The 19,949-nt window shown below is 50.0% G+C and overlaps 1 protein-coding gene across 2 annotated transcripts; it reads left to right on the top strand.

The window, feature by feature from the left end:
• Positions 1-8,141: 8,141 nt before the first annotated feature.
• On the top strand, positions 8,142-16,471 carry TRIB1 (tribbles pseudokinase 1). 2 transcript variants are annotated; one of them, XM_063079948.1, is made up of 3 exons: positions 8,142-9,344; positions 11,355-11,647; positions 14,067-16,471. In XM_063079948.1, exons 1-3 carry the CDS (start codon positions 8,985-8,987, stop codon positions 14,530-14,532), a joined length of 1,119 nt encoding a protein of 372 aa, XP_062936018.1. In that variant the 5' UTR covers positions 8,142-8,984; the 3' UTR covers positions 14,533-16,471. The 2 variants fall into 2 exon arrangements, with proteins under 2 accessions (XP_062936018.1, XP_062936019.1); XM_063079949.1 differs by lacking the exon at positions 8,142-9,344 and adding an exon at positions 10,325-10,397.
• The last annotated feature ends 3,478 nt before the right edge of the window (positions 16,472-19,949 follow it).

Consider the following 19,949-nt stretch of genomic DNA (forward strand, 5'->3'; position numbering starts at 1 on the left):
ACTCAGAAGAAAGTGAAGGGTGTTTCATTCACCATTTGATCCAAGGCAAGTATGGAGCTGTGCTCATCCTGGGATCTGGGAAACCCCAGCCTCTGTCTCTGGGAAGCTTCCAGTCTGGCCCCTCAACAATGTGTGCAAACATTGGACCAGCCTCCCATAAAGACAAGTAACAGATCGTCCATGAACCTCTAAGCCCACCTCTTCTGTGTGGTCTCCCTGATCCTTCCTTCCTCTCCCTACCATGTTATTCTCTCCCTTTCAGGCACTGGAGGGTAGCTGTTCGCTTACACTTCTGTTAATGCTGCCTTTCCCACTATGGTTCATTCCTTGAAGGGCAGGGATTTTACTAATTACAGATCAGATCAACAGGAAGAGCATTTAAAAAGTAACAGGCGGCAATGGGCATATAAGGAGGTGGGAGTGAGGGTCTTGGTGAAGTGCCCAGGGGTCCTTCACGGGAGAACAGTACCTCCCTTAGACCTGGGTAATCCAGACCCTGCCCTAGCTCTCCCCTGGCCTCATTCGTCCCCATCAGGTGGTGGTGGTGGTGATGGGGTGCCCACCTACAGCTTGCATCTGCCCTTCTATTTTTTTTTTTCTAAGATGACCGGTAAGGGGCTCTCAACCCTTGGCTTGGTGTTGTCAGCACCACGCTCAGCCAGTGAGCAAACCGGCCATCCCTATATAGGATCCGAACCCGTGGCCTTGGTGTTATCAGCACCGCACTCTACTGAGTGAGCCACGGGCCGGCCCGCACCTGCCCTTCTAGACCAACTTTTAAATACCCAGGACCCTGGAATTTCCTGCCTCAAAGGCCTGGAACCTGCTTCTAGGACCTAGCTGTCTCTTTTCTGGGTCCGTTTTCCCAAGGTGACTGTTGACACTGCTGTGTGCACTTCTAGGCACATGGGTGGTCAGGGAAGGCCAGGGGCAGCACCACTGGGGGTGAATGTGTGGATGCAGTTCAGATACGTCTTCTGGGATGTCCAGGGCATACCCTGGAGGCCCTATGTGGTGGGGGCCAAAACTGAGGCGGGAGGAGAAGGGGAAACACATCATAGATCAGGAGCCTCCGTTGGTACTCTCGTCCAGGCCCCCACAGATGTTAGGGGAAGGCCTGTGGGGATCTAAGGCTTCCTGTGCTCCTGAAATAAAGGAAGAGAAATGTTTGGATAGAATGTCTTTCCATCGGGAGATCAGGGTGGTGCATAAAGTAGAAAGAGCATGGCTAGGAGTCAGCCAGACCAGAGTTCCAATTCTAACTTTGCCCCCTTCTAGCTGTGTGACCTTAGACAAGTTAATCAATTTCTCTGAGCCTGTTTGTGCATCTGTACAAATAGTAGTATGAACATCAAACCAAACGATAGGAAAGGGTCTAGCATACTCCAGGAACACAATAAATATTTATTTCTCTTCTAGATTTTGAAATATTGTCTTCCCTAAATATGTTCCAAAATTTAATTATTCATTTCTTTTGGAATTTAGGCTCATGGAGCATAATGCATGTGATGCATACCTGCTCTGTGTGGTTGTGAAGCTGTGTGTGTACCATGAAGCAGGAAGATGGAAACTGGGAACCCCTGTAGCTCCAAGAATTTCCCTGCATTTTAGAATGGGTAGAACACTCGGAACTTTCCCAATGTTGCTGCCATGCACCTACTTTGGCATGAATGAAAACAAATCAAGCCTGAGCTCACCCGTAGTCCAACCTAGTCCAGAAAAATCGATATAGTTTCCCCATGTTACACAATAAGTGAGTTCCTAAGAAGTTGGAAGTAAATCAGTTTTTTTTCTCACTCCAACATGTATTGAGCATCTGGTGTCAGCTCAGCATTGTGCTGAAGCTGTGTAGGACACACACACTCGTGCACACACACACACAATCAGCAGTGATTCTGGCTTTGGAGCCACATTGTAAATTCATCAAAGGAGCTTGCTAATGGCATCACATGGTAGATAAAGCCAAGAACTCTTTAACATGGGAAGAATTACTTCCTAATTAACAGCACATTTACTTATATATTTGTACTTGTCAATTTAGATTTTGATAATAAAGACCTTTTTGAATTCTGGCAAATGGCAAGCCTTTAATGAATATTTGTTAAGTAAATGAATATTCTTCAAAATCAAGGCAGACCCATATCTGACAATCTCCCTTATTTGTCTATGGGTGGATAATCCAAAAATACTTCTCACATATTTGTACTTATTTGTTTTCAGAAGAACCTTGTAGGGGAGGAAAAGCAGGCCTTTACTGTGCCCATTTCACAGGTGAGGCAACCAAGGCACATAAAGAGCAACTGCCTTCTGCAAGCCAGTATCTGAAAAGTCTGATGGAAGTTCAGTCCAGACTTTGCTGGCAGGGAAAGGCCCAGCAATGAAATCAAGACAATTTTAGCTTGCTTGTCCCTTGGCCTACTTGATCTCAGTCCTGCCACGTGTCCATGTCCGTCCTCCCAGGAACATGGGCTCGAGTCCCCAAAAGCTTAAGCCCCTGCTGTCCCCAACAACCCACATCCTATTGCTTTCCAGGCCTGGACATCTAACTTTTTTTTTTTTTTTTTTATTTTTATTGAATCAAAATTGATTGTACATATTTTGGGGGTTCGACATTGAGATATGTTGATCAAATCAATATTACTAGCATATATATTGTTACAAATTGTAATTATTCTTTATGGCCCTTGTCCAACCTCTCCCCTTCCCCCTCTCTCCCCCCTTTCCCCTCTAATTACCCTAGATTTCTTCTCTCCTTCTGAAAGAATAATGGTTACTCTGTTGATTTGTTGCCTAGATGATCTGTCCAATGCTGAGAGGTGTGATTAGGACCCCCAATATTATCATAGAGCAGATGCTTCTTCTGTCACTCTGGAATGGGCTTTGTGGAGAGAGACATCCTCTTCTTTTCTTTATCTCTGCTGGTGACTGTCCTTGTTGACACAATGCACTCCAGTGGCTGGTGGACCATCTGTGTGGTGGTTGTGGTGTCTAGCTGTTTTCACAGCAGCCATGGTTACTGTGGTGGCTGTGGTGGGCCACCCACATGGAGGTGATGTTTTTGGTATGCTCCTTGGTGCTGGTGGTGTACCTGGTTGTGGGGAGAATCTGGTCCCCAGCTCTACCCTGAGGAGCTGGCAGGGTGCCTGGTTGTGAGAGGGGGGGTCTGGTCTCCTTCTCCATGCCTCGGGTTCCTGGGAGGGCTCTGAGGTGCTGGCAGTGTGCCTGGATGTGGGAGTCCGGTCCCTGGATCCATGCCTCATTTCCCCTGGCGGGCCCCAAGGTGCTGGTGGTGTGTCTGGGCCAGAACTAATTTTATGCCCTTTGCTTACTTCTTTTTTTTTTTTTTTTAAAAGATGACCGGTAAGGGGATCTTAACCCTTGACTTGGTGTTGTGAGCACCACGCTCAGCCAGTGAGCGAACCGGCCATCCGTATATGGGATCCGAACCCGGGGCCTTGGTGTTCTCAGCACCGCACTCTCCTGAGTGAGCCACGGGCCGGCCCCTGCCCTTTGCTTACTTCTAAAATGGGGGAACTTCCTGTGAGAACCAGTACTTGAGCTGTGTGTTTGAGCTAAATTGCTTTTTTGCTGCTGTTTCCCTACAGAAGGCTTTTTGTGCAGCTCAGGGTTTAATGGTTAACCTTATAGGTACTTCCAACTCTCCAGAGACTTGGTGCACCTGGGTTGTGTAGAAACTCTGATCTGGGCCTGAGTTTTGTCATCAAACTGCACCCCATGCAACTCTACATTCCCAACCAGTCTCCTCTGAGTGGTTCTGCACTGATTGGGGGGCAGATTGGCTGTCCTCGCTGTGTCCCAGTGTTCTGGTGGGCCTGTTTCCCCCACCGCCCGTGCTCTAAACACTTCCCATGGGATGGGTCCTGCACTGGTCCCTTGCGTTGACTCACTGGCCTCTAAATGGCTTGTCTTTTTCAGCTGTTCTGGCTCCTTGCTCCTGCATGGGTCCACAAGAACCCTATTAGTGGTCTCTCTGTCCTGGGGGCCACCAAAATTCTCTTCTCCCCCACCACCTCCAAGTAACTCCATCTGAAGGGTACAGCTGCAGCTTCTGCTGGCTCCTGCTCCATGTGCTCAGCAGCTCCAGCATTAAAGCCGTCGTGGCCTGAAATGCTCAGAGCAGTTTTTTCTTTCTCTCTTTGTGGTTTCTCCTGCCTTCATGAACTCCGTAGATCTCTCCTCCTCTTCCCCTGAGCTCCGGTGGACCCAGCTTGGCTATATTACATTTTTATAGTTGTAAGTTCATTGATTCATGGGAGAGAGTGATGCTCGGGACCGTCTATTCCACCATCTTGACTGGAACTCCTGGATGTCTAACTTTGAAATAAGTACCCTACTCTTTAGCCCTCTGCCTCTGCCTGAATGCCATCTCCAATCTCAGGCTCTCCCTGTGGGTGACCCTCTGCCCTTGAGTACATTGTTGACACTTACTAAACCCCTCTTTTTTTTTTTTTTTTTTAAAGATGACTGGTAAGGGGATCTTAACCCTTGACTTGGTGTTGTCAACACCACGCCCTCCCAAGTGAGCTAACCAGCCATCCCTATATAGGGATTCGAACCTGTGGCCTTGGTGTTATCAGCACCACACTCTCCCAAGTGAGCCATGGGCTGGCCCTAAGCCCATCTTTTATACAGGACATTGGGCTGGGGGCTGGAGACATATGACTGAATAAGACATGGCCCCTTCCCTCTGGGAACACAGATGAGTGAATAGGGTCATGAAAGATAGTTGGGTGGAGGACTCAACAGTACCGGGAGGACACTGGAATCTGACCACAGGTGCAGGGGAAATCTGGGTGGTGTTTTGAAGGATGAGTAAGAGTTCATGAGATTGGCAGGGGGAGGGGAAGGATTCTAGTGGGAGAGAACAGCCAGGCAAAAGAGCAGAGGTGTGAATAGCAGAAGTGTTTGGGGCCCTGTCTGGAGCAGGCTCGGGTAGGGCAGAGATGAGGAGGTGGGGAAGGCGAGGCTGGGAAGGGAAGGTGGGCCTGAAAGTGGGCCTACTTTCCCACACTGTGGTGCTGGATTTTATCTGAGGGTCCCTGAAGGGTTTTAGACTGGGGCCTGATATGATTAAATTTAAAGCTTAGGATGATTAATCTGATAGCTGTGTGCAGAATGCATTGAGGGGGTAAAGGACATGTTTTGTGCACCACTGTATCTCCAGCACTTAGTAGGTGTAGTGGCACAAAGCAGGTGCTCACTGTTGGCTGAAGGGATAAATGAGTGACTCAGTTAGAAGCTTACTGCAGGAATCCAGAGGAACATGATGGGAGTGGAGAGGGAGCTGGACATGGGAAAGGTACAGGGTTTACATTAGTCAAGGTCTGGGCAGCACAGTGGAAGCCAGGCCAGGAAGTTCAATAGAACGAATTTAATGTAGGGAACTAGTTACAAAAGTGCTGGAAGAACAGAAACAAACTAGAACAAAACGTGGCACTGGGGCCACCCAGAGATTAGCAACATCAGAAGCTGCTGCCATCCTAGGGCTGGAGGGAAGGTAGTGTCACCTGATTCCAGGAGCCAGAGTCATTGGAGTAAGCTGGGACCATGAAGAGGGGGCACCACGGCTTGGGGTCCCCCAAAGAAACTGTGGGATGGAGACGAGCATGCAGGAGGTTTATTAAGGGGACGCCCCAGTAGGGGAAGGGAAGGAAAGAGCAGGATTGGGCAGAGGAAAAAGCTGGGCTGCGATGCAATTCAAGAAAGGCCTCAGTTGATTCCACCTTGCCCAGATTGGGTAAAGGGGACTGGACCTTTATTCTCCCATGATCAGCAGTCATTGGATGTGGACCCCCCAGGCAGGGAGTGTGACCCTAGGTAAGGTGGCTCTTCTCAGTCAAGGCAATTTTCAAAATGGCTCCTGGTATGTGCTCCCAGCAGCCAGGGGAGTAAATCCTGGGCAGCACATCACAGCAGCCATGCAGAGGGGTGACTTAGCAGAGGCTGGAGCCATAAAAGAGATGCTGCCAGCTGCCCAAAGCAAAGGGAGAAGGGAAGAAGGTGCCTGGGAACTCTCCTCTTCCTCCCACCTTCCAGTCTCCCTCCAGGGCATCCCACTGGGCAAACTGGGCTGGAAGCCAGTGGGCAAAAAGAGCTGGAAACAGAGCTTGCAAGGGCCAGCCACAGGGAGCTGAGCAGGGGAAGGCAGGGGACAGCTGGGAGAGAAAGGAAAAGGTGGATTCAAGGGATTCTGGCCCTGGGTGGGTGAGAGCTTGGTGGGTGGTGGTGATACCTATCTTTCAGAAGAGGCAGAGAAGGACGGGCACACCGTGCACTCCTTGGAGGAAGGTGTCCGTGGGCCATCCAAGTGCAGATGCCCAGCTGGCAGCTCAGTGGATTTTACAAAATAATCTTGAAAGACATAAAGCCTTGTGTGGGCTCTCTTCTGACCACAGGACCAAGTGCAACCTCCTCAGCATGGCATTTGAGCCCTTCACAACCTTGTCTCAAATGACCTCTGCAGGCTCAGCTCCCACCACCCTTGCAGCCACCCTGGACTGCAACCGTTCTTGAGACAAGCCTGCCCTTCTGTACATCCCTTGCCTGGCCTGGCCACACACCATCACGCCTCCTGGCTGAATGGCTCTCACAAACCCACACAGCCTCCAGGTCAAATGTCTTCTACATGGAGTCCTCCCTAACTCCTCCTCTGCTCTGCAGATTGTAATCTCTCCTTGGAGTCTTCATGAGTGCTTGAGAGCGGGACTGCTCCACCACTTACAAGCTATTTAACCACAGCAAGTAACAATCTGTCTAGGCTTCAGATTCTTCCTCTGTGAAACGGGGCAAAAAATAACGCCACAGGATGGTTGTAAAACTGAAGTGAAGTCATACATGTTAAGTGCTAAGAAAGCGCTCAAACATTGTAGACCTCAGTTAATGTTAGCTATTATTTTAATTTTCAACATCTAATCCCTAGCGTCTAGCCCGTAGTAGATGCTTAATTAGTGTTTGTTCAATGAATGGAGAATTAATAAGGAAAAGGATTGGTTCTTGGGGCTCGACCTGGTTAAAGAAAATTGAGTATTTAGCAAAAGTGCGAGGAAGGAGTCAGTTATCTGTGTTGGGTGTCCAGGGACTTCAAACTGACCTGGTTCTGTCAAGAAAGAAAACCGACAGATTCCAAGTAGTTTTTATGGAGCTTTGTCCAGGGTCTGGGCACACATTTCCTGCTCACCCGAATCACAATGCACGAATGCACGCACACCACCTGGCAGCGGTGCTTGGGTGCAGGCAGTATCCCTGGAGGTGGCCAGAGTGACTTCCAGCCGCCTACCCATCCCCCGGGCTGGCACCCGGGCCCTAGACCCTGAGGCGCGTGTGGAGGCAGGGCCGGGGGCAGGAATCCGGCGGCGGCCACGTGGGCACCTTCCGCCCGCTCCCCACATCCTTTGTTTCCCACCGGCCCTGGCTCAGGAAGCTCTTTCTGCGAGTCACCGCGAAGGGGCGGCCCGGGAGCCTGGAGAAGCTATTTCCGTGCAATCCGGGCGGGTGGCAGGCGCGGGAGGGGTGTGGAGGTGGAGGCAGCGCAGAAGGCCCCGTGTTTGCTTTTATTTCATCCAACAGAAGCTTCTATTTGTGGAAGCGAACAGACGCTGGGGATTAGAGCTGGGAGGGGGCAGGAAAAGGAAAAAAAAAAAAAAAAACCACATCCACTACCACGCACAGGTCTTCCCCGGAACTACCGCGTGGGGGTGAATGATCTGGAATTCATCACCTTCCCTATCCCCCGTTCCTCCGGCTGCAGCCGGGCCTGGGAGGCGCCCACGGCTCCAACCGGAGCTCCCCAGGCTCGGGGCGGTGGGGGGTATCCCCGCGGCTAAAGGCGTAACCGCCCGGCTGCAGCGCGCGGCGGGCGCGGAGGACCGTGGTGCGCGCGCCCGCAGCCCATTGTGCTGGCTGTGAATGAGGCGCGCGCACCAATCCGCTGTCGCTTCGCTCCCGCGGCCCCGCCCCTCCGTCCCAGTTCCCCGGGATCCTGACGTCACGGGAACTTTTCCTCCGCCCCCTCTGTCAGCTCCTCGCCGGGAGCCCGGGCCCTGCGGGAGGGCGCGCGCCGCCTCCTGCCCAGCCCAGCCCAGCCCGGGGGGCGTGTGCGCGCGCCCCAGCCGGCCCGGGACACGCCACCTGCGCCGGCCGGAGCGCGCGCCGCCCCGAGCATCCCCAGCCCGCCGGCCACCCGCATTCCCCCCACCTCCAGCCCCACCTCCCCTCCCCCCATCTCCTCCCTCCGCTCCGGTGACTGCTCGCCGGGCGGCGGGGCCGGAGTCGTCGCAGCCACCTCATTGCACAACTCGGCTTCCCAACTGTTTACACAGCCCGGCCTGTGAGTGTGTGTGTATACAGCGTGAGTCACCGGGAGGCGGAGGAGGTGGAGGCAAAGGAGGAGGAGTGCGCTGGTCGGGATCGGTGCGGCGCACACACTCACTCACACTCGGTCACTCTCTCCGAGCGCGTCTCGCTCGCGCTCACACACGCTCGGAGCCCCGGAGCGCGCAGGATCCCGAGCGCCGCGGAGAAGTTGCTCCGGCTTCTGCTCGAGACTAGTTGCTTTGGAAAGTGCATTTGCTCCGCTGCCCCGCCGAGCCTGCGGAATCCTGTCCTCGCGGCTTGGGACCCCGGAACGCAGGCCGCCGCCGCCTCTGCCCTCCGGGACTGTCGGCTGCCCCGGCAACAATAGCGGCGGCCGCTCCCAGCGAGGTGCTCCGAGCTGGTGCCCGCGGGCGTCCGGGGACTCGAGCCGGCCTCCGCCCCCCGGACGCGCGGTCAGCGTGGTCCCCGCGTGCAACGCGAGCGCCGGCGAGCGGCTCCTGCTTTGACCCCCGTGGGGGCCGAGCCAAGCCCCGTCTGCAAACTCCATCCTGCGGGCTGGAAGGAGTCGCGGCGCCGGACCCGAGCCCGCAGCGCCTTCCCGCGCGGATCCGGGGACGTACAAAGCCGGGGCCGCCCCGGCCCGGGACGGGATGCGGGCCGGTCCCGTGCGCTCTGCCATGAGCGGCGCCTCGCAGCCCCGTGGCCCGACCCTGCTGCTCCCGGCCGCCCGGGGCGTTCCGGCCAAGCGCCTGCTGGACGCGGACGACGCGGCGGCCGTGGCGGCCAAGTGCCCGCGCCTCTCCGAGTGCTCGAGTCCCCCGGACTACCTCAGCCCCCCCGGCTCGCCCTGCAGCCCGCAGCCCCCGCCTGCCGCGCCGGGAGCCGGCAGCGGCTCCGGGAGCGCGCCGGGGCCCAGCCGCATCGCCGACTACCTGCTGCTGCCCCTAGCCGAGCGCGAGCATGTGTCCCGGGCGCTGTGCATCCACACCGGCCGCGAGCTGCGCTGCAAGGTAGGCGCCCCGGGGCCGGAACCCGGCGGGGTCGGGACGCGGAACGCGTGGCGGGCAGAGGTGCTCGGGTCCGGCCCGCCGCGCCCGGGTGCCGCCAGCGCTTGGGCTTGGGACAGGGCGGATGAGTGAGCTGGGTCTGATAAGGCGGCATTTGACCAGGTTTACACTTTTGGGGATTGAGAGGTTTCCTGCGGGATGGTATAGTCGGGGCTCGGAGGTCGAGAGGAAGTGCAGCGTCCGGTAGCTTTTACAGGATTCCTCTTCGTACGCTCAGTTTAGCGCGTGGCGTTCCATATAAGTTGTGGAATTGAAATGGATTCCAGGGCCATGCCATTCCCCTTCTCTCACCCGCCCCCCCCCCTTGTCCTGGAAGGACGCCCTGCAGCGGGTGCCTCCTTGGAGCTTGGAGCAGCCGGCAGCTCTCTGCCGGCGCCTCACAGCACCCGGGCTCGGCTGTAGGTGGTAAGAGGGTGGGAACACCGTGCCCGGCTCCTGCCTCGGGGATTCCGACTTGAACCCGCGCTAGGACGAGAACCCCGCCCTCCCGAGGGAGCAGTCTGACGGAGTCTTTTAGCCGAGGCGAGGGAATTTGCCCGGAGGAAAAATGTTGGAAAGTCCACGCTGGCTCGAAACCCTCGCTTCCATTCACTTTACTTTCCGGCCAGCGATTTTCTGTAGGACATAAGGGATCCCGTCCAGGAGGAGGAGATACACCTCCTAGAAGCAGGCTACGCCGGGTCGTCCTCCAGCGCCCATAGACGCGGAACGGTCCCACAGTGTACTCTTGGCGAGCCTGACACCCCCGTCTCAGGCACCCTGGAGAACCCCCCGGGCTGCTGCTTTTCACCTGGAAGATAGAGGCACCTTAGTTAAAGTCGCTCTTGGGTTTTCCGCAACTCACCTGCCCCCCACCCTAACCCCCCCGTCCTGGGGCTGCTGCTGCCATCTACTGTCCTACTCGAATGAAACTTCAGATGCACGATCAAGCCCAGTTTAAAGGGAAAAAAAATCTTTTCTTCTCGATGACTGGGGCTAAGAGCTGTTTTGGGAAAAGTATGTGTGTGGGGTGGGGTGGGGTGAGGTGGGAGGAGGGGGCAGCGGAGGGATTTTTCTAGCTGGTGCCGGAGCAGCCAGGCCTCAGAGGTGGGGTGGGTCTGGCCATTGTGCAACCCCTTCCAGTTCCTCTGAGCAGATAATAGCTGAATCCAGATGGTGACAGCCCGTGTGTCACCGTTTCCAGTTGAGTCTAGGATATGAGTAACCCGACTAAACAAAAGGCCCTTAAAGAGACCAGCCAGCTTCTTAGAGGAGATGCTGCCCATTCCTGGGGATGAGGTGGGGTAAGGTGGGAGGGGGGATAAACAAACAAAATGAAAGAAACCATTGGAGGATCCCATACCCCCTCCTGTGAGAACTGTAACTCAAGGCTGCTTCCACTTGAGTCAGGCTGTAGGCAGGTTGCTTAAGGCTGCGTTGTCACAGTCTCTCCCTCCAAGTCATCTGTTCCTTCTGACTAATGACAGCTCTGAGTGTTCTCCAGCCCCTGCTTCCCCTTGGAGGCTGCAGAATCACCACATTCTGTGTCCTCTCTGTGCTGAGCACTTTGGATCTGCAGGAGACACATGCATTTCCGGGGGCTGCTTTTCAGTTCCTGGAGATGCCACGGGGTGCCTTCTATCAGCCACTCACCAGCATTGTCTACAAACAAGGAAGGGCCTCAGAGGGTAGGGGCTTAGCTCTCTGGAGGTGATGGTCCCATGGAAGATGGGAACGTGTACAGAAGACAGTTCTTTCAAATCATCTGTATGAAAGGGGGTAACCCTTTGGTTGTTTGCTAGCCCAGAGCCCTAGGTGTTAGGAAGAGCTGGGGCTGCATACTGTGGGGTGAATGAATGGAACTTACTGTCATCCAAAGCCCAAAGACTAAGAACTTCAGCCTAACTCCTTAAGGGATTTGGGAGGCAGCCTTTGCTTTTCTGTCCCCCTAAACGGGCCAACTTCTCTCTGCAGGTGTTTCCCATTAAACACTACCAGGACAAAATCCGGCCTTACATCCAGCTGCCATCACACAGAAACATTACTGGCATCGTGGAAGTGATCCTTGGGGAAACCAAGGCCTATGTCTTCTTTGAGAAGGACTTTGGGGACATGCACTCCTATGTGCGAAGCCGGAAGAGGCTGAGGGAAGAGGAGGCTGCCCGGCTCTTCAAGCAGATCGTCTCTGCTGTTGCCCACTGCCATCAGTCGGCCATCGTGTTAGGGGATCTGAAGCTTAGGAAATTCGTCTTCTCCACGGAGGAGAGGTGAGCGGCTGTCACAGTTCCTCCTGTGGCCTTTTGGAACTGAAACAAAGGTGCAGGTTGTCAGGTTAGGTGCAGTGTTTTGGTGCAAAACAAAACCAAGGGCTCAGTTACCCTAGATTTAGTATTTAGAAGTCCTGCTCCTGAGGAGTCATTGCCAAGGTTGGTTTATTCTGTACTTTCTTGGATGGGGCCTGAGGACACCTTGGTGCCTCTGTGGGATATCACATGTACAGGGTGCCCTTCCCACTTCTACCCCAGGATCAGGTTTATTTCCCATTGTTGTCAGAAAGGTCAGTCTTCTGGGGTACAAATATCAGCCTGTCCTTCACGAGCTTGACTCCTAGAGGAAGTTTTCAAATCCTTGCTGATCAAGTGTTATTTTTATACTTAGCAGGTATCACAGAGCTAGATTGTCATATTTGCAGAATTCTGCCTCTCTCTTTCACAGTGCATTCCTGTTCCTTCTCAGGCTGGGTCCCCCATGCTTTCTTTTCTTTAGTCTCTGGTAATTTTTTAGACATCTTGTTTCGATGCATCCTTCAGAAAATAGCCACAATGAATAATAAATGAAAGTTGGCTAGAATTGATTGCTAAATATAGATCATGGCTTACCTCATAAAGAACAAGATGAGCTTGATAAGAGAATAATGAGGCATTGAGATTCAAAATTGAGGTTTCAGACAAGAGAATTCAGGAAGCTGCAGGACTTAGATCATACCTGGTTTTAAGAGGTAGACTACAGTCCTCGTGGAAAAAATAAGAGCAAAATAACACTGTAGGATTGTAGAGGTGGGAGTGAGTTATTTTGCTGTAGCTATTCACACAGGGCTTACCCACCTGTGCATTTTTATCTTTAACTCCAGAGCATACAAAAAAGTACAGAGCGGAGTTCCCATAAAGCATGACTTTGTATCTGACCTTGCAATAATTATTGGAACATACTGATTAGCAAAGAAAAGCAAACTCTTTGCAATGAAGAAGTTTCCAATTCCTGGAAGATGCCCCTTTGATATTGTGATGCATTTTCTGAAACATGCCTTACACACCTTACTAGCTGTTGAAATCTGCATTGCACAGGCGAATGTCATGGGCATGGCATTTGGCAACCTGGGGGTTAAGCAATGGCAGGCAGGCTGACGCTATTCGGGTAACCAGCACAGGTGCAGGGTTTTAGTACTACAGCAGCCAATCAGGGGCAGACAGTGTGGGTTGAGTCATATTTTCCGTTTACAGAACCAATGGGTATTTTACATAACGACGGGAGGTCACGCTGAGGACATACCGAAGTTAGCACATGTATACTACACTCCAGGGAACAGGAAGGCAGGAAGAAAAAAAAAAAAAAATACCAGACCTTTGAGAGGAAAAGGAATTGACCCATCAGCCAGTACCAAATGTTTGCATTTAACGACACAACAAGTGACTTACTGAAACAGGGCCATTTCAGAGAAGCAGGGAGAGGCAGGCTGCCACCGGATATTAAATGTTCCCCACGTGGCTTTGGGCTTTGGGGAATCCAGGAGACTTGGGTGGCTAGTTCTAAATAAGAAGGCACCTGCAACTTCATAACTGGGGCTTTGACTAAAGATTTTTCAGATTTTAGTTGTTACTTGAACAGAGCCCATGTAGAATCAATATGCTTGGGTGTTGAAGTGCCATCCTAGGGGAGGTCGTGTGTGCCTTTGTAGGAGTTTTAGGGGCCCTGCACCCCTAAGTCCACCAGCCACATTTGTTTGCTCACATAACCTCTCCATCCAGGCTAAGTGTTCTTTGCAATTAAACACCCCAATAAACGTAATTAACATTCCTTGCAACTTTCCCATCATAGTTGTCATGGCCTGGGCTCAGGTGGACAAATTTCCCTCTGTGTGTGTATATCAATGTGGGCAGCAGTGCTGACAACCTGTGTGTAATAGGACTGACTTTGGGCTCTGTGTTCTGTTATGCAAAGTGTGAGTCCAAGTAGCTCTGGCAGTCGGTGGCAGGATAAAAGATCAGCTTGTAGGATGCTTAGGCCCTCCCTGAAGAAGTAAGATATACTGCTCTTTCCTGATAGCTTGTGGAAATATCAGCATTCCCCTGAGACAAGCTCCCAATTCTGCAATGGGAACTTTGTAAATTGTGTAACCCCTATTAGGATATCTCTTGTAAGCTCTAGCATCATGAATACTATTTGGGGCTTTGCATCATACCCTCCACCCCGGGTGCTATCTTGATACTTCGAAAACATTTATAGCAGTTTGTACTGGTTTATGAAATCGCGAGTCCTGTTTGGTTGCAGGGCACTGCTTACTGGATGAAGGGGTAAATGGCATTCCTTGGGCCTTTGCTGTTAGTGCCTGTGGGCGATGTTATTGGGAAGGCCTTGATTTTCATAGCAGCTGGTCTGGAAATAATGGCTGGTTCCTCTCTTCTGCAGAACCCAGCTCAGACTGGAAAGTCTAGAAGACACACACATAATCAAGGGAGAAGATGATGCTTTGTCAGACAAACACGGCTGCCCAGCCTACGTGAGCCCCGAGATTCTCAACACCACAGGGACCTACTCTGGAAAGGCTGCGGATGTTTGGAGCCTCGGGGTGATGCTCTACACCCTTTTGGTTGGACGGTACCCCTTCCATGACTCAGACCCCAGTGCCCTTTTCTCCAAAATCCGACGTGGACAGTTCTGCATTCCCGACCATATTTCCCCAAAAGCCAGGTGCCTCATTCGAAGCCTCCTGAGACGGGAGCCTTTGGAGAGACTCACTGCTCCCGAGATCTTACTCCATCCCTGGTTTGAGTCTGTCTTGGAACCTGGATATGTCGACTCAGAAATAGGAACTTCAGATCAGATTGTTCCAGAGTACCAGGAGGACAGTGACATTAGTTCCTTCTTCTGCTAATCCCAAAAACCTCAGAAACCTCATAATTCTCACACATGGCATTTCCATTTCTAAAGATGGACAGGCCTTTTGGCGTGGTGCCAACCAGATAAATGACTGCGTCAGATTGTAGTGGCTGAACTCAACGTGGTGTCTCCTGTTGTTTGTGGAGATGAGTGACTATCGATTTGAGCAGCATACACTCTGATTGGCTGCCCTGCAAACTTGTTTCCCTTCTTAATGAACCCTTGGCAACTATCCCTTTGTCAGATTTGGGGGATTCCACATCTTTTATAGGTGGCAAAGAGTACGGACATCCTATACCACGCGGTTAAGCATAATGAACTTGAACATTGGAATGGTAGAGGAAGCAAATTTCACAATGGCATTTTGGGCAATAACCGTATTTTAACAAGTTGACAAATAATTTGGGCCAATAAACCTGCCATCTTTGAACTCCGTTTTGGTAGCTGGACTTGCTACCACAGCTTCTCTGATCAGAAAATTCTTTATTTTGGTTTGTTTTAACACTCATGTTTTCTTCACACTCACATTTACCAATGACTCTGCTCTGTTTTTGGAGCAGACTGTTTTAGGAACTCAGGAGCTTGCCTGAACCACGAACCCAGACTCTCCTCCATTTCCTGCCAAGACCTCCTATGCACTAATGCCTTCTCCTTGACCTTGAAACTTTCCCCTTTTAGTTGTAAAAGCACCTACCAGCTAACCGTGGAAGAGTATCACAAAAGATTTGAACTCATGGCTAATTCAGAACTCTGAGCTCAGACAGAGAGATTTTTAAAAATAATTTGAGCACTTGGAAACTATTAGCTTTTAGGTTTGCCCCAAATATGCTAGCACTTATCTTTTATTTTTTTTCCAAGACCATCTCAGGGTGGAACATTTTGTCTAGGAGGAGAAAGGTGAGGAGACTCTCTACCCCCGTCTCCCAACAGCAAATGTTAATCATCTTTTTACTTTGAAGAAAGTGAATTTTGGGTAGTCTTAGAAGATTCTCAGGCTAACTTCCAGAATTACACTCTAACCCCTCACGAATATGGACTGCCTGTAACATTGTGTGTGTGTCTGCAGTTTTGCATGATGGGTGGTTCATATTTCAAATGTGCTGTGGTTTATGAATACATCTGTGTAATTGGCTTCTGGAGTGAAATAGCAAGCCCCAAATCTTTAAAGTTGGAAGGGACTTTAAAAAATCATCCAGTCCAACCTCTTTCCTCTTTCCGCCACCTCCCAACACAGGGAACCCCCTTCAGCAGCTTGTTTTCTAAGTGAGAACCCAGCATCTGTTTGAATGCTTCTAGAGATGGGAACTCACGCTCTACAAAAGACAGGCTTAATGGAGAAACTTCAACTTGCATTAAAAAAACAATTACAGATGAAATATCAGTAACTGTCATGGACAGTACTGAAATCAGGTGGTTAAACGGGTAAACAAAACATACTGTATTCTGAGAAATCACACAAAAATAGGCAGTCATCTTCAAGGGCTACGCCTAGGCAAACTGCTAACATGCATTGTGAGAATGCCGTGTATACCTCACGTACTGTGTACTTTGTACATACATTTTACCTTTTATACAGATGTCTGATTTTTTTTTGTCATTTTGGCTCTGAGGCTTGTTTTGTTGTCTGTGTCTGTCTGAATAACCTGCGTGTCTAAGACCACGTGAAATGTGAATGATTATTGGCAATATTACCTTGACAGAATCATGGGACTTGGAAAGGAGGGGGGACAGAGATCTCTGTAGCACTAACGCTCTCGTGGTTGCTCGACTGTTGTATCTGTGATACGTGATCCGGCTAAGGACTCTGGGCTGGCAGGGGCTGCTGCCAGGAAAGCTAGAAACACTAGATCCTTCCTGTACATGTGTACATATGTGAACAGTGAGACGGCTGTTTCTGACTTGTAGAGAAATTTTAATAAATCTGGTTTCATAAATAGGCATGGTGAATTTCTTTTGAATCCAATTTTCCTTTGTCTTTTGCAGTTCCATGCTGGGGATGCAAAGATCTCTGGCCTCAGGGCTTCCAGTTTGGGGGGCGAGGGGTGGATGGAAAAGTAGGCAGATGATTATTGTGTGTGACCTACACAGACTTGAAACCCATAGCCTTTTTTCATTGAAGTGGCAGATTCATTCTGATGGGTGTACTCCATTTGGTGAAAGCAGGTTGGTGGGTGCTACAAGTTGAATTTAGAGTTGAGAAACATTTGAAAAGGAGCATAGATAGGTAAGCCTTGAGTTGTAAGAATCCTTCTGGCTTTTAGTCTTTTTGGAGTCAGGGACCCGTGAGAATTTGACAAAAGCTGTGGACACTCAGAATGGTGTCACTTGTGAACTCAACAGTATTTTGTTATCATTACAGAGGTTCACATAGTTCCCTGAAGTATCCTGGCACTTCCTGTTGAGAACCAACCCCTCCTACATTAGACCTAATTAAAATGGCTCATTGAGACATTTCCTTTTTTTTTTTCTTTAAGTGTAAAAATGGAAATTGAAGCGAGGAAAATCTAAGGTGACATTGATTTGAATCACAAAGGTAGAAAAAGAAAAGGGATTTTGATTTAATTAGGTTTATAGCCTTTCTACTACTTCAGAATCTATTCTAAATGAAGTAAATTAGTGTCCAGACTGATTTTTAAAAATACTTTATAAAGTGTAACAAATATGCAGAAAAGTGCACATACAGGTGTGTAGCTCAGTGAATTTTCACAAGTTGAGCACACTGGCGTAACCAGCAGTCAGATCTAGAAAGTAAAACAGTGACAGGACCTTAGGACCCCCCCTTCTGCCCCTTTCAGTCCCTGTCTAGCACCCCCTCCAAAGGTAACCACCAACAGAATTTTAACTCTAAACTGCAAAATTTATGAAAAGGACTAACTTATCAACTCTGGGCTTATATGAAGAGGTGTACAGAAGCGACAGATGACACAATTGCCCTGTTCTAGGACTCAGGCTGAGATCACCCAGGAAAGCAGACCCATGACACTGAAGTTAGTACAACTTGGGCCTTGTGACCCAGGAACTTAAAAGAGATGGAAAAAGCACATCAGAAGCAATGTGCGAAATGGCCAAATGCCTGGGTAGCTTAGAAACTAGGAAGCTGGGTGTTTGTCTAGGGCCATCCCATGAACAGGACCTTAAACCCCAAAGCTCCTGGAGCAGGCAGGCATCAGAACACACACCGTTGTGTCTCCCCGCTCCAATGAACCCAGACGTAGCTCAGCATAACTCCTTGGGCATACAGAATGCTAATACTTTGGACTCACCGAGCTTTTAATCTAAGGATTTCAAAATACTTTGCAAGCAATTAAGGTTACAACACCCCTTTGTACTGTTGTTACATGCACCAAATGGAGAGAAATGTGGGTCAGGATTGGCCGGGATGACATGTGATGCCACAAATCCATAAATTTAATCTCTTCTAAGGTTGGAACAAATCTGGGGCAATTGCAACCAGTTAAATGATAGAAGGTCAGAATGAGAGTGTGCTGAAAGGCTGATCACTTTTATTTTGCCTCGTGTGCTCAACGTATTTGTTATTTGAATACATTATTCAAGTAACATCTCAATAACCCTTTATTTATATCATGCTTTCTAGAAGTTTCTTTCTCCCTCTGTCTGTCTCTCTCCCTTTTTGTATTCACAACATAGGCAAGTCAAATATTTCCCCCACTTTATAGTTGAGAAGATTGAGGCTCAAGTGTCTTTCAGTAGACACTCAGATGTAAGCAGCTCAGAGCTGGGATATAAACTTGAGTCTTTGGACTCCATGCCTAATGTCATTATTATGTCTGCACACTGCCACAGAGTCTTCCGGTAAGAATAACGATGAGAAAAGGTGGTTAAGACAAATACAAGTACTGAGTCTTTAGTTCTATTAACATCTTCAAAATGACCCAGTACATCAGTCATGAAGGTAGAAGCATTAACGAAGATGAAAGATCCATTATTCATTCAACAAACATTTCCTGTGCACCCACCACGTGCCAGACACTGTGGTTGACCCTTGGGAAACAGATGACCAAGACTCAGTCCTAGCTTACTATATAGAAAGCTCCATGAGGTCAGGGACTGTGACAGTCTTTTTCTTCCCCTGGCTCCTCTGCACCCAGCAGAGTGCCTACCACAGGGAAAGTGTCAAATGCCATCATGGATAGACAGATGGGTGGGTAGGCAGATGGATGTGTGGATGGATGGATGATGGATGGATGGATGGATGATGGATGGATGGGTGGGTGGGTGAGTGGGTGGGTGGATGGATGGATGGATATCCTCTAGCAACTCAGAAATGGGCCTCCAAGTCAAAGAGCCAAGAGCACAGGAGTGGAAACCCTGTGAGCTGGGTCTCCTCCTAGCTCTGAAGACATTTTGCTGTATGACCTTGATGCTGTATGAAGACCATTTGCTGTATGACCAGACAGCAGGCTGCCTGGTTCTCACTTGGTCATCCTTAAACAGGAGTGGTACCGTTTGATTTCTTTGGTCTCTTCAGCTGCTATTCTGTGATTCTGTGAAAAGAGGCCCTGTAGAATCTTTGCCAGAGTGGCTATGGAAATAGCTCTGTGCTTCCTTTTAAAACTAGGGACAGGCAACATGATTGGGTTCCTTGCCTAATTTCATTCTGGATGAGGAAAGGCATTGTAGCAATGAAGATTATGGAATTGGCTTTTCAACATGGCTTTGACTGGAAAAAGTAGGGCAAGTGGTTAACCATTAGTCAACCATCACCCTCACCCCTCACTGCCCCCCCGCCCCCCAAAAAGAGCCCCAGGATCCCATTACCAACCCCTGGGAACTGCCCACATCAGGTTTCAATTAATTCTATAATGATCTCCATTGCAGTCAATGACTTAGTGGTTCCTAGAAGAGGTAGGAAAAGAGAAAGAAACAGCCAGACATTACACCCTAATCCTGTTAAATGTTTTACAGTACATGTCTCATTTTATCTTTTCAGCAACCCTGTTAACTGGATGGTTTGTCCCCATTTACCAGATTTTGGTACTGAGACCTGCAGGCTGAAGAGTTTGTCCAAGGGTACACAGCTAATGAATGGGGGGGGGGGTGCTCCGAGACTTTAGATCTTTGTCCTTTTCTGTCCTGTGCTTTCCACATTGGGTGTGATGTACTAGACCTGCAATGGGATGTCTTCTTTTCGGAGCAGCCATTTTGCTGGGAGATTTTATTTTCTTTTTGTGAAGAAGTGTACCGTATGCTGGGTCAGTCCTGGTTTTGTTCTATGATTTCTACCAGTTGAGATTCATCAAGGTATTGCTCATGATGTACTAAGAGTCATGCTAAGTGCTTCGCATGAGTTGTTAGCAAATGAGTACATCATAGCCCCTTCCTGAGGCAGTGCTGTTACCGTCTTCCTGCTGTAGCTGAAGAGACTGAGGCTCAGAAAGGGTAAGAGGTTTG

Source organism: Cynocephalus volans, chromosome 15 (genome assembly GCF_027409185.1).
Source record: "Cynocephalus volans isolate mCynVol1 chromosome 15, mCynVol1.pri, whole genome shotgun sequence".
NCBI lineage: Eukaryota > Metazoa > Chordata > Mammalia > Dermoptera > Cynocephalidae > Cynocephalus > Cynocephalus volans.